This window comes from Phoxinus phoxinus (assembly GCF_949152265.1).
Source record: "Phoxinus phoxinus genome assembly, chromosome: 19".
NCBI lineage: Eukaryota > Metazoa > Chordata > Actinopteri > Cypriniformes > Leuciscidae > Phoxinus > Phoxinus phoxinus.
This window is the reverse complement of record NC_136894.1, coordinates 17,149,964-17,165,266: the sequence shown is the minus strand read 5'-3', so window position 1 is coordinate 17,165,266 and position 15,303 is coordinate 17,149,964. Positions and strand designations below refer to the sequence as shown.

The 15,303-nt window shown below is 36.5% G+C and overlaps 1 protein-coding gene across 7 annotated transcripts in view; it reads right to left on the bottom strand.

Moving 5' to 3' along the window:
- ptprua (protein tyrosine phosphatase receptor type Ua) overlaps window positions 1–15,303 on the bottom strand; it is a 297,253-nt gene that overhangs the window by 13,591 nt on the left and 268,359 nt on the right. For all 7 annotated transcript variants that reach the window (XM_079591540.1, XM_079591539.1, XM_079591541.1 and 4 more), the window contains 5 exons: window positions 9,650–9,747; window positions 8,352–8,468; window positions 8,050–8,204; window positions 6,097–6,232; window positions 2,690–2,839 (listed from right to left, as the gene is read on the bottom strand). In XM_079591540.1, coding sequence (XP_079447666.1) covers window positions 2,690–2,839; window positions 6,097–6,232; window positions 8,050–8,204; window positions 8,352–8,468; window positions 9,650–9,747 — 656 coding nt within the window. The remainder of the gene's footprint in view (window positions 1–2,689; window positions 2,840–6,096; window positions 6,233–8,049; window positions 8,205–8,351; window positions 8,469–9,649; window positions 9,748–15,303) is intronic.

Sequence of the window (15,303 nt, the reverse complement as noted above, 5' to 3'; positions counted from 1 at the left end):
TAAGCATGACGCCATTAGTAGCTTAATGTAAAAACATACATGCGGAACTGTAAGATGAGGGAACACCTCATTAAACCCTCTCTAAATGAACGAAAATAGATGCTACAGCTGGTTGACTTCATCAAAATTTGAGCTGTGAGTTAGTATGCAGCACTTAACCTGGATGAAACAAAACAACATGATTTGCATAAACCCCAGGTGCTGTACATGCATTATAACAGCCATTGTGATTTTAATGGAAATACCATAAAATTAAAACAATTCTAACAAACTACATTTTGTCAAGAGAATGTGAGTGGTGCTTGACTGTCCTAGCAGAGTTTACCAACTTTCCTAGTTTTGCTTTGCTAGGCACAGTGTTCTGCCATAGGTGGTTGCTAGGTTGCTATGGATGGTTGCTTTGGTTGAAGTGAAGTATATATGATACTATGATGCTTTTCTTCCTTTTGTTTTATACCTGTATTTCTATTTAGCTTAAATTAATTTTAGTTTAAGTTTCAATTTTAGTACTCAAATTAAACTTATTTTTATTTCACTTAGTTGCCAAGGCAACATTTCTAACTTTTAAGTTTAGGTTTTGTATCTAATATTTATATAGATTTTATTTCAGCTTTAATTTAATTTAACTTTAACTTTTTTTCTTTCTTTTTTTTTTTCTGGTTGTAGTTTAAGTAAACAATAAAACTACTTCTCCACATATAACTCTGATCCCTCCTTTAATTCAAGTATGTAGGATTTAAGTCAAAAATAGTATTCACATTACTGAATAAACCTAAATACATTCATTTATCTTTAGGGTAACAACTGCAGATTACATGTTCTTTCAGTCCATTGTAAAAAGAAGGAACAATAATAATAATAATATTTGGTTTTTAATCTCTTGCTTCAATCTCCTAATTTTCCAAAGGTCTACTCCAATTACACACTAATTTTTCACTTAAACAGTCATGCATTTATTATGATTGGTCTCTTTTTGTGCTCAGAAGTGTTCATACAGTATACTATGCTTTGGGGATTTTTTTGAGCGTACAGTATATACCTTTTAATTTATCAGTGTTTCAGCGGCACCACACAATGTGACCAATCTCACCACACAATCTCTTCCTGGGTCTAAGCAATGATATGTAGTCAATGTACTTGAACAAGTTTTGTAAGAATGCTGTGAACACATTGACCCTGGAAAAGGTGCAGCTACTTTGAAACTCATAAAGATTATATATACACAATTGACTTATAAAATGACTCAGTGCTACTTGAGAGACAGCCATTCAAACTAGAAAATTATGTGTATTTGCTCAGTTCAAAGGCTGTGTGCATAACTGGTCCAGATCTCTCCTGAATCATACTCACAGTTGAGATCAAGTAGAAAAAAACTCTTACGTATTCAAGTTACAACTTTGTATGATAAATTATACATTTCAACTGTTATAGATATACCTGTTCTAAGATCTAAACATGTATGCAGCAAAATATAACACATTTTACAACTAGTGAACTGTTATAATAAGATTACTTTTTCAAGATATTATATATTTGAACAAAAGCTAACCACCGTAAAAATGTGACTAATCCTAACAAACTAAAAAAAAAGCCAAGGTTCAAGCCAATTCGCCTTTGGCTAAGCCACGCCCTAGAATGTAGATTGACCAATCACAGCGCAGCCAAGAACGAGCTCCCACAGAGGCTCCGACACTTTTTCACGGCGCTCCATTGACTTCAACGCAGGCGGCTCATATTTTTGACCTCGGCAGGCTATTACGTCGTCGTTTTATAAAAAATATGGTTAAACGTTGTGCCTGGGGCATTTGTAACACAGATACGCGTTTCCCAGGGAGGTTGGAGGGGGTGTCCGTTTTTTCCCCTTCCCAAAACCGAAGTTAAATACTGACAAGTGTCGTCTTTGGATTAAACTTTGTGGACGTCCTCACAGTCAGCGAAACCCCTCAAGGATCAACAAGCTCACTTTTGTGCTCTAAGATACATTTAGCTTTTAACCTTACTGTGAAGTTATACTGGTTAGACAGTTTTATGCTGGTTTAGGTCATGATTTCGGTTCTCTGCCCTAATTGTTGATACGCTAGCACACGCTGCTAATAAATACAACTTTATACTCGCGTAGTCTGTTTGCTTTGTAAATAATAACGATTATAGAAGTGAATAGAGACCTACCCAGCTTTGCATGACAGTGTTTCTCCTGATATTGTTAGTCACAGCCTCCGTCTCCATTAGGATATGCTGTGGTTCATTGTTTGACTGTGACCGTTATGCTTTTGCCTCTATTTGGATGCCTTGTTGTTGCTTGCGTTTCACCGTTTGTCTTGAATAAAGCCTTCAAACGCACACTGCAGACACTTTTGCCTACTTCTATCGGACACTTTATTTGCTGCTTTATAAAAGTTTGAGAAAATTTCCGCAGGAAGAGCCGTCACAGCATAAGCCATGTTGATACCAAACCAGAGCCCAGATGAAGTTGTCGGAGGTAGCAACAGTAACTAAGGGGGGCGGGGCTTAGCCAAAGGTGAATTGCAACCAACTGCCCACTAAAATCAGTCTATGTAAGTTTCCTTTTAAAATCTGATATTGCGATGCATACTGGTAAGTGTCAAACCATTAACCACTTCAAACCCAACATAAAAAGTTATTTTTTGAGTCATTGTCCTCAGTTCATTCACTCCTAAATATGACTCACCTGAAACTCTTCTCGAAGTTGAGAGGTGTTGGTCTGAGAATCCACACTCAACATGTCCTTATAGGTGAGTGTAAACTCACTGATAGGGATGGCGGTCTCTCCGCACAGACAGGCCTCTAGTATGGCATCATGAATGAATATATACTGCTCCTAAAACCACAGAGAGAGAGATTGACACAGAAAGAGTCAGTTCAGATCAGACTACGACAGAAAACTGCTTTAAAAAAATGAGGCCATGTCAAAACATGCACAATGCAGTGTCCAATTATTTGCTTTTATCTGGCTTTAATTAAAAACGATGTGACAAAATGTCAGAGAGATTAATCGAGGGGGCAAATATTAGCTTAATTTAGCAGTGTAGGAGGGAAATGTCAAAGTCAATCAAATCTACAGTATGGTCCCACGTAAAGATGTACAAAACTTTTGCAGTCATCTACAAATGGCCATCGGCAGAATGAATTGAGATTCCAAATTGTGGTATATAACAATAGTTGTCTATAGAGATTCTATAAATAATTATAGACATTTTCTAAAGAAAATTTGAGCGATCCTTGCCCATGCATACAAGCTGCCATTGCTTTACGGGTTTTCTGGATGGTTCCCAGAGTATTGCAATGGGGCAGTTAAAGTGTTTAGAGTGTATGTGGTTTCTAGGGTGTCCGGGTATATCACAATAGTCCGGAAATGAAATTCCCTGTGAGTGCCGCTAAAAGGTTAATGCTCTGTCGCATTTGAAAATAACCTACCACCTACACTAAACCTAACTGATAACGTTAACAAAAGCAAACATGAGATATAAACACTTTGTGCTAAGGCAAGCATGCCATTTTAGCTTGCTTTTACAAATCTTTACCTGGTGAGCTATCAATCAAATTTACAGAAAAAATGTCTGAACAGCCATACTGCACATATGGAACTGGTTTGATGCAAACATCATATAATGTATACGTTTATAGATTATGCAATATGGTAAAAGTGTGTTAAGGTCATAACAGTATTGTGCAAGGAAGAGTGCAAAATAAGACTTTATCAACTGATAATCAGCCGATGTAATCATAATTTGTGAGATAATTTGTTATCAAACAAGCTTTTTCTGTCATTAGTGATCATTTTAGCTGGAAACAGCCATGAATTATATGTGTATATATCATTTTTTTTTTTTTTTTTTTTTTGCAAAAATGTAGGTAGAGGCACATTTTTGGACGTACTGTAAGTCAAAGGAGCGCAACTTCAAGACTATGATATTCTGGTCTCTAGATGTGACTTGGGTTCTCGTCAATATAAAAATTAGATATCTTTGCCAAAATTTCATTCGACAGTTGACAATTGCAAATCCAATCACTTAAAAAGTAATATTTTAAGAATATTAACAAGTCACATGATTTGAGGTGTTGTAGGAATAAACTGCATAATGACATTTAGAAGATTCTGTAACCATATATGAACAAAATAAATAGTAATGCTTGCCTTATCAAACAAGCATTAGACAGAAGACGTCCTTAATTAGATCGCTAAATTACTTTACTTTGATTCTGGTTTACTCTTTCAATCAGAGGGTTAAAGGTCATGCATGAGTTTTCTGTTTGATCTCTTTTGAGGGAGTACACTAGACTGGCCTTCAGCTTGCTGTAGTCAATTCATATATCATAAGCAGCACTGTGTAAAAGTGAGGGCAGAGACCTGTTTTGCATTATAAAGCAGTCTAGAAAGCAAGATGGGTTTCATGGCCTTGCTTTTGTCTTTAAAAGCGTTCTTGTGATATTAAGCGAACAATGATTATACATTAAATTATGGTTTCTTCTTTGTTGTCCAGGCTCTTGAGGGTTCACTTGAATAGAAAAATATTCACAGCTACTTTCGTCCGTCAGCTTATTAACATGCAGCTCACCAACTCATTCTCTGTCTTTCATAACTGAATGAATTTGAGGGGAAATAATAAAGTGAGAATATAAATTATTCAAAAGTAACACATTTTTAATGTCTAAATCTATTTTACCGAGCAACCTCAGATAAACCTTTTTTTTTCTGTAAAGAATATAGAGAAGTTAAAAACAAGGCAAAATAGAAAACTGGAATTTGCCATGAAATATTTAATAAAATATAGCATTCAACGTACTACTATACTTGCATGATATATTTTAACATCTTAAAGCAACATGAATTGCCATTCTCAGCTCATTTTACATTTGTAATCTGTATGTCCAACTGAAATAGCATATTCCGTGAAAAAAGGGCTTGATTTTAGCAATCATGAATTTATTAGTTCATTAAGTTTAGCCATTAAAGCTAGGATATGCAGTTTCATAGAATCTAGCAATAGCAAACTAGCTTTGAAAACATAACAGGGGAAAATATCCCACCTTCCCTTCAGAGTTATCTCCAAAGCCATGCCTCCTTCAAAATACATGAATTTTTATTGTAAGAATTCAAAGTGGTTTTGACTTGTAAAATGAATTTACATCTTAGTAGAACTCATAATTACAACTTGTAAACTGAATTCTGACTTATATCACCTGACTGCTGCATATTCATTTTGGCATTGATAGTGGTGCCATATAAACGCATAATTCCGAGGACGTGAACAGCTCCAAGTAAAAAGTAAAGTCTAATTATAAAATTAGATTTAAATTAGATGATTAAATTTAAATTAGATTTAAATTATAAAGTCTAATAATTACGGTAGTTACGACATGGCGTGAACGCAGCATAAGCTGGTTGTTGTGGATCAGGATGTACTATAAAAGGTGGCTGCTGTGACTCTGTGAGTATAGCTGTCTACAACTCTGCTTAGCCTCATGGAACACTGATGTTTTGTCTGCACGAGCAGGGTGCATGGTAGGACGTCCTATCAGTGCATTCAGAAGATTTTCACTCAGAAATTGCTAATAAATTACACAGAAATGTGATTTAGAAATGAAATTACAAAGAAATGCATTGAATTATATGTGAAATTTTGAAGTAGAAAGACTGAAATGGTATTTTATTGTGAAACGTACTCTTATAATATTAGTTTTATTTACAACTTAGAAAGCTATTTTTTCAACAGTGTATTGCAAAGGTTCCAAAGAATGTGGACATACATCGGGTGTAATTTTTTTTGCCATACGTAAAATTTGACCAAATCATACAGTTAACTTCTGTGATTCAGGACAAATGTGTTCAATTCAGCAGCGAAGAGTAGTGTTCACATCACCAGTACCCCAGATTACCTTTTTAGCCGACTCAGTATGGTTCAAAGATGCACACCTGAGTTTTAGAAACAGCGTTCACAACATCCAAATGAACCAAACTCTGACGTCAAATGAACTCAGGAGTACTAGAGTAAAAACTCTAGATAAAATAGCCAACCTAGATTATTTGGATGACTACTTGCTTTATGTGAGCCATTATTTTGTTTCTGATCTTACCTCAGTCTGGATCATGTTAATACGTCGTGAGCAGAGTGTCTTCACACAGTTATAGATGTCCACCACACCCTCACACTCCGCCATATCCAGCATCACATCCAATACTATGTAACAGCCGGTGCGGCCAGCGCCCATACTGCAGACAGACAAAAAGATGGCTGAAGAAATAATGTCACTGCGCTATTAATGTAGCTCTGGGTACACACTCGTAAATGGACAGTTTTAAGTAGAGGTACTTCACAAATTACATCCAGTCAATTCCTGATTACTTACAGGGTTGGATAAAACTACCACAGCTCTTTCAAGCAGAACATTCAAGGGGTGACTAAAGCAACCTGCTACTGCCACAGTCAATTAACCTTAAATCAGATTCCAACCTGAATAATCTAGAAGCTTGAACTTGAGCTGACTCTCCAACCTTACAACTGAGGTGGTACCATGATACAGTGATATTATCAGTCGATAAAACAATGATACTTTTTTTATGTACTTAACACTGGGAACCTAACAAATGCGGGTGACAATCAGTTGTGGCGGTTAACACATATTAACTCTCTAGCCAATTAGTTGGGTTGATTCATAAATTATGTCCTCCCACCAGGAGCCTTTAATTCACAAATAAAGTGCACACTGGATGAGAAGTGCCACATCTTTTAAAATTCGAACACATTGTTTTTCTAGGAGTATCCACAGAACACTTTATTCAATCTTGTAAAGTAAAGTTTATTTATTTATTAATTTAGACTAGTAAAAGTTCTGAATCGCTTACAAATGACTGGTACTGAATGATATATACCATGGCATTTTAAAAATTACTCAAATGTATTTCAAAATAATTAATTGGCACTACTGTCCAGGTACTGTCTAAAAACATGATATTACCGGTGCTTTGTGCAGTAAGAAAATGTAATGTGGGCTGGATTGGCCTTCATGGCAGTGTGGCATACTAAAGAAGTATCCTAGAACATCATAAATGAAGCTATCCTTTCTTCTCTGTCCTAGCGTGTATCCCATATTTGTATAGGGTCCGCTTGTTTGCATGCTTTTCGCCACTTGGCTCGATCCAGGGCATCATTAGTGGTGATATTGACTGCATGTCAATGTAAATGAAGCTATCCTTTAGTTTAATTAAAAGATAAAGCAATGGTGTTAAAGCACATACAAGTGGAGATGTAAACTGAGGAGCACATTGCAACATTTGACTAGCACAAAATGTTACATTTTCAGGATAAATGTGGGCCAATGAGACTTAGGAGACTTATGCTAACTGCAAACGTGGTCGATAAGGCTATCACTTGAGTATAAATTTCACATGTGATGCTTATACGAACATTTCAACAATGTTCAGGGATGATTCATTGAATTGGTTTTCTGTCCAATTTAGTTTGATCTGTTACATGAATGTCTTTTGTAAAAATAAATGAGACTGGCGGATACAAACACGTCCTTGGACTGGTGAACTGCAGGTGCAAGCATTATTCTCTTTAAAATGGACAGCAGATGCATGGAGAATATCAAATAACTGTATTTCATCAAAAGGAAGAACATGGTTTAGCAATTGAGATCTGAAAGAACTGAATTTTTTTTTAAAGGTGAAGTGGAGGCACTGAAACCCATAAGAGACTGCTTAACTAAAAGTTGAAGTGGTTAGAATTCTTCATTAAAAAATAAACTCTGTAACTGAATTCTTCTGTTTTCTACTTATTGGATAGTATATACTGTATGGTACTTTGTTTTATACTGGATACAGTTTAAAAATATAAATTTCACATGGAGATGTACCGATGTATAGCCCAATAATCAGTATCAGCCGATAAAAGCTATTATTTTCACTACAGGCCATTGGCCGATTGTTTAAAAACAGCCGACGATCAGTGCACATTATATGCTGTCAATCAAAAGTGTGCAGACAAACATGTCAGACTGCAAGTACAGGAAGTGATGCTTGATTACCTGCAGTGGACAACCACTGGCCCAGCATCGGGTGGTGTGGAGGCTTTGACCCGCCGGAGGAAGGCCAGCAGTCCTGTGGCATGAAACGGGACACCATGCTCTGGCCAAGATGTAAAGTGGAATTGGCAGACTTCATGCTTGGCTGGGTAACCCCGCTAATAGAGAAACAAACAAAAAAATAGTTTACTTCTTTCCATATATATTTTATCAGAATACCAAATGTGAAATAGATCCATTAACAAATGTACATTTAATGACATAAAAATATCGCAAACCATTGACAAACATCTCAAAACTCTTACCCGCTCCATGGCAAATGTGCGTACAGTGTATTCTGCCAGCGTTTCGGTTTTCAGTAGAGTGATTTTAATGTCTCCATAGAGCTCACTTTCATCTGGCCAGTATTTACAGCACTTCATCTGAACAAAACAAATAATATTTATCAAATCATATTTACAGTTTGGTTAAAACCTTACATTTTGATTTAATGGTAATCACAAATATTTATTTGTCCAAAGACAAATACTTTCATATTTGAAAAAAGATTAATAATTATTAAGACAATAACATGCACAATATGTAAGAATTTTGGATTGGAATTTTGCAGATGGACACACTTGGATCATCAAGCTATGCCTTTGTTATTGCTTTGAATAAGCGACCTCTAGCGGAGAAACTTACATACTGTGCCTTTAATCAATGTTCTTTAGACACAAGCCTAAATGTTATTTATTGTAGGTCAATAAATATTGTAGGTCAACATTTGCCTTTTTATAACTTAATTTCATCATAAACAAAAGCTAATACTTAAGATAAAACTAAAACCATTTAGTTAGTCAATGTTTAATTAAGTTTTTGTACTATAAATAGACAAAAAAAGAAAGAAAAGGAAAATAAACCACATTCATTCTGCAGTCAGTAAAACTAGCCAGTGTGTGTTCTGCACATAAAAAAACCCCACACATAGTATATAAAAAAAACTGAAACTGATTTTCAATTAGACCAATATAAAAATGCAGTTTAAATATAAATAAATGACATGGTCGCTTCACTTTTTTCAATGTACTATCAAAATGTTTGAAGGGGGAACTAATTATTAGAATTCACGTAAGGTGTATTTGTGAATTGCTGCATATTGAGGCATGCTAATTTGCCAAATTTTGATAAATAAATAAAAACACCTTCTAAAATTGGTTAACTATAGATTCTGCCAAAATATCATAGTTACTATAAAACTGTAATACTTCAATAAAACTGTGGTAACTTTATTGAAGCCAATACATAAATAAATCAACTTCTCAAAAAGAGATCATATACTAAACTACTATGATGTTACAGTACTAACAACAACTGTAGTAACCATGGTATTTTGGAGGAAATGGGACAAAGGAAAGTGCGATTAAATGCAAGATGGCTGGGGCGATAAAATCATTCATCAGATGGAATGTTCTCTGGCTAATGGGGTGTCTTGGTAAAGTTTATCTTCAGTAATGGTCAGCTGTGGACTGCAGTGGTCAGTGTTTAGTAATAGATGGTGTCCATTAGTGGGCGGAGGGGGCGGTCGGATAGCCGGAGGCAGAGGTAGAGTTATTCTACTCACTCTCCCCACCTCCACCAGTTTGGTGATCATCACGATGCTGTAGCAGTTCTCCTGCCAAACCATGCGCCAGAAATCATAGATCATGTCCTGCTTGGGCCCTGCGGAGAGAGAGAAGAATAAGGTTTCATGGAGAATTGTGGGAGGTGAATGATTTGAATGGAGGATAAAGAGAGGATAGAGGTGGTTTTGTGAAATAGCGGGTCACCACTTTGATGAGGATTACATAAGGAAAGAGAAATGACAGGCTGCTAGGCCGGAAGAGCTGTCACAGTTCATAGAGAATAGAGAAACTGTTGGCGGTGAAAATCGAGTGAGTAATATCAGCAAGAAACTAGATTTCTACATTTTCAAAAGAAAATGTGAGTGGTTCCAAGATGCTAGGGTGTACTGCTATGTGGTAAGTGGTTATTAAGATGTTATGGAAGTGTGAGTGTGTGTGTGTGTGTGTGTGTGTGTGTGTGTGTGTGTGTGTGAGAGACGCTATTTTGTTTGCTATGGTGGAAGGCCATCATTAAGGTAATATTGTCCTGTGATGAGGGGGGCCACGACCCTGTGATGATGGCCAAGCTATGGCATTCTGGGTGGCCTTTAGTGTGTTTCTAAGCGGTTGCTAAGTTGTTAGGATATTTTCTAGCTTGTTTCTATGCAGCTGCTAAGGTTTTTAGAATTGTTTTATGCAGTTGCTAATGTAGTCTATAGGTTGTAGATGCTAGAGGTGCTAGAGTGGTCCTTTGGTGGCTGCTAGGGTGTTCCAAATAGTTTTTTACTTGGCCATGTCAAAAAAATTCTAGATATTACTATCTATAGAATAGTGTAAATATAATTTTGAGACAAAGTAAATCTATGGGATTCTGATAAGACTGAGAGATTTCTGTTCATCCAATTAAAGTCCACACAACCTAAACTTTGACGCTTCAAAAAGTTCATAAAGACATTGTAAAAGTAATCCATATTAATTTACCTGTTTAATCCAAGTCTATGGAACAGATACGATCACATTTTTATGATGAACCGATTTAATGTTGGCTTATATTCACAAAATAAATCGATCAATGCACATACAAAAACCACAATCAAATATGGTCAACAGATGTAAACATGCTTTGCTTAACCAACAAGAACCCGAGATGCTGCTTGATTCATATGGATTACTTGTATTATGTGTTGAACATTTTGAAGCATCAAAAAAAGTGTTGGGGCCAGATTTACTAAACAGGGCAAGTTAGCGTGAGAGCTCAAATCCATAAAAGCGCCAATAGGAGTGGAAGGTTCTGCGTGTGATCTACTGATGACGCGCAAATTAAAGAACACATACACAGCCAGATCATTTCCATAATGACCAACACAATCTACCAAGAGCAGCGCAAACTAGCATCTGGTATAAGCCATGCTTTTTTTGGGTGTTAAATAATACCAGTAAATTGACAAGCGCAAACCTTAGTAAATCACCTTGCATGATTCATTTAAATACTCTCCTCCCATACATTTTGTGTCTGAAAGGGAAACTCCTACAAATGCATATGCAATAAGGTCAGCCGCAAAAATAACTGTGTCCACGCCTTTTCAGCCAAAAAATTTCACTGCGTGTCCTGACAGTAGTTTTTTAACGCCAATAGACGGTTTGCGTTCATGCAAGCTGTTAGTAAATCTAGCCCTTGATGTGTGGCTGTGTGGACTTTCAATGGAGGGATAAAAAAAAAAGTTTAATTAAAAATATCTTTATTTGTGTTTCACAGATCAATGAATGGGTTTAGAATGACATGATGGTGAGTAATTGATGAATTTAAATTGTTTTGGGTGAAACTACACTACCGTTGAGGGATGAGCAATAAAGACGCTTGCCTTAGCAAACACCTCTAATAAAATATTTACTATTAATAACATGAGGCTAAACTCTATCTTACTCTTGCCTCTTTCTTTTCTTCCTGATGCATTTTTCTCTACACACGCAGAAACGCACACACATGGCAACATTAAAGCAGCGCTCCGAACATTAAAGGAAAGCTGCTGAAGGTTTATAACCGCCCTGACTCTGTCAGTGCTGTGAGCACTCTGCCCTCAGGCTAGGAGTCTGTTATCTTCTCTACCTGTTTAAACAATTACAGCCAACAACAGGTGCCACACTTCCTATGCAGCTTTCCCAATATCGCCTGCAGCTACATCTTCTAAAAATCACATTTGAACGTTCTGCTCTACAGCCAGGATGAAGCTGAGGTTATTCATGATACATAATAATGTTAAAACAGGAACGTTTTAGAGGTTTAAATATAAGGTGAGGAGACATTTGTTCTACAGCTATGTGTTTGTGGGCATATTGAAATGCCATTTCCTAGCTGACAGCATCAGAACACATCCAGCCCGGGTTAATCAAAGCACCTCTGCCAGGAGAAAACGGCTGTTGTGTTTTCAGAGCAGACAACAAAAAAAACTTTCATATTTCCTTAGGTCTTCTGAGCCTCTCTCTTTTTAAAAACATAAGCAACCGCACATCAGAGCTGTTAGACACCAAATAGAAATGTACAAAAATTGCCTACCACAAAGAAACACGTTGGAAACCACCTATAATACCCAGGCAAACCAACTCGAGCTCATGAGAAAATGTACTGAAAATGTAAATATAATTTCACGAGGCGGCCATTTTGTCTGTACGAAAAACATATGCATTAAATCATTAGGGATGTGCCCGAAGCATAAGTCCGAACTCAGAAAGGCACATAAAATTAATAACGCATTCTATGGGGCCCATAAAGGGACAGGTTAAGGTTGCATTACACTACATCAGTTGCGGTAGTCGGTTGCATTACACTACATCAGATTTCACTTGTCACGTGAAGATAGTATGGAGAGATGACTGACAAGACAACATCGGAGTATTTGGAGCACAACGGATACCATTGACAATATGTTATCTTATACATTGTGTGGTCAGTTACCGCCACTCCTTATACACAGAGCATGATCGCACATTGAAAAGTGAAAGTAAAAAGCGGGCGCACATTCAAATGCAATGTCCGTACCCCGCAAGTTGCTGGTGGCTCCCTGATACCCACAAATGACAATATAATTACATAACTATATAATTACGAGAGCACGCAAAATAATTAAAATATATATTTTTTCCTCCCATCTCATATTTTTTTCCATCACCATGTCCCTTTAAGGGCTCTGCAGAATACGTAATTTCCTTTCCGAACATAGTATTCGGCTTCAGGCACGTCCCTAGAAATCAGACAAATTCATATGAATCAGCCACCAATTTGGCAAAATGTAAAACAATTAGAATTCCCATAAGAATATGTTCGGCAAACCACAAAACATTACAGCGACATGTTAAAAACGTTCGGAACATCTGTATAGCAGTTTGCTGTTAGCAGCCACATAGCAATGACGTAAAACTGCTCAGAACACCTTACCAACCACATTAAAGCCCTGGCAACCACCCAGAACAGTCTAGAAACCACACATCATGCATAATAGAAAACTTTTAGCACCCACATAGCAATGTGCTAAAAAAACAACTTTTATTAAATAAACGGTATGATCTGGCAACCACCATAAATGTGACTACCACACAGACATGCACCAAAAACATGGAGAACAACCAAACAAAATGAAAAGCAACACCCAAATCACCCTATCATTGTAACATGCTGAGTTTTGGTTGGGCCAGTTCAAATTATTACAAAAATCTAGTAATATTCTAGTTGCTATTATATAGTTTTTAGAGGTTTGGGGCTGCAGCTGCAAGGCTGATCGTTTAGATTTGTATAAAAGCTCATTGAGTCTTGAGCACATCTGTATGCAGCGCTGTTACGATGTGAACATGCAGATGGACTTCACAGCTCCACCAGCAAGCAAGATATCAGGACCTAAAGCCAGTTTAAACCTCCGGATAGAGAAAAAAGCCTAGCAAACCCCACACATGAGTGTGTGTACACCTGCTCAAACAAAGCACAGCAGTGCCGGGTGTGTGTTTGTGTTTGGAGAGAGTCTGTGTTGATCAGTGGCCCCGGCGTGTTGACGGCTAACATGAGAGAGAGAGAGAGCAGATTAAATGAGATGTGTGTGTAAGTGTGTGCAGTTTTCTGCTGCAAGCATGCTGGAACTGAGGAGCAGCCGAGACCCACATTGACAAAACTACAGACAGCTGTACATATCCATAGAAGACGAGAGACAGAGAATCACTTTACTTTAAACCGTATAACTTTAGAATCAGTTACACCACCGTTCAAATTTTGGGGTACGTTTTTTAAAATGTTTTTGAAAGAAGCATCTTATCCTCCCAAGGCTGCATTAAAATAATAATAATAATAATAATAATAGTAAAAACAGCAATATAGTGAAATATTCTTATAGTTAATAATAACAGTTTCTATTTTCATATACAGTTGTGGTCAGAATTATTGGCACCCCTGGATTTTTCTGAGTAAAATATCTCTGAAATATATTCCCATTTATATTTACATTATTTTAGCACACCAGGGTGACTAGGAACATTAAATTGTCAAGCTATGACTATAAATACAAAAAATGGCTAAAGCATTGAAAATTCCCATTTCCACAATCAGGGCAATAATTAAGAAGTTCCAAACAACTAAATATGTTACGAATCTGGCTGGAAGTGTCTATATAAGTGTGTCTATATTGTCCTAATGGACAGCGAGGAGGACCGTTCGAGTGGCAAAATACTCTCCAAGGATCACAGATGTAGATATACAAAGATTAGTTGAGTTTTGGGGTCAGAAAGGCTAAAAAAAAAAAAAAAAAGCCCCTACATCACCACATGTTGTTTGGGAGGGTTTTAAGAAAAATCCTCCTCGCTCATCCAAAAATAAACTCCAGCATAATGAGTTGTCAGACATGACTGGAACTTCAAAAGGCACAGATTCTATGGTCAAAAAAAAAAAAAAAAAAAAAAAAAAAAGGAGATACCAAAAAGTAATAAAAGTATCAAAGGATGGCAATAATTATGGCCAGCGTGTTTTGGAAAAAAGCATTTATATCAAAATATGATTTACCCCCCACTTTAAATTATTTTACTTCAATGAAAGGTTATGTTTTTTAATGAAAGATCAAAAAGATAAACAATGCAAATTTATTTTTACAGCCATCTTTGATTATATTTACCAGGGGTGTCAATAATTCTGACCACAACTGCAATTTATATATGATTACAAAGCTGATCATTCAACAGCCATTCCTCCCATCTTCAGTGTCACATGATCCTTCATGAATCATTCTAAAATGCTGATTTGGTTCTCAAGAAATCTTTCTTATTATGATCAATGTTGGAAATAGTTGTGGTGCTTTGAAACACTCGTTTTGAACACCCATGCGATTTTCTAAATGACAGCGATTCGGCTCTATGTCTGTTAAACCTTTGACAAGTTCAATCACAGCGAACATTCAGATCTGTGTTCTGATCCAGAGAGAGCAGTTGTCATGTATGAAACAGCTTCACAAACAATCTTTTCAACCCCACAGTATCATTATTTCTGTCTTACAATAACTCAGATTATCACAGAAGTACTGGGAGGTTTTTGTCAGAACCTTTAGTAAATTACATGTTATTTTGTTTAGTTGTCCAGTCAGAATTGTGGGAGAACTGTGATCTCTAAATAAAAAAATAATAATAAAAATAAACATGTGATTCT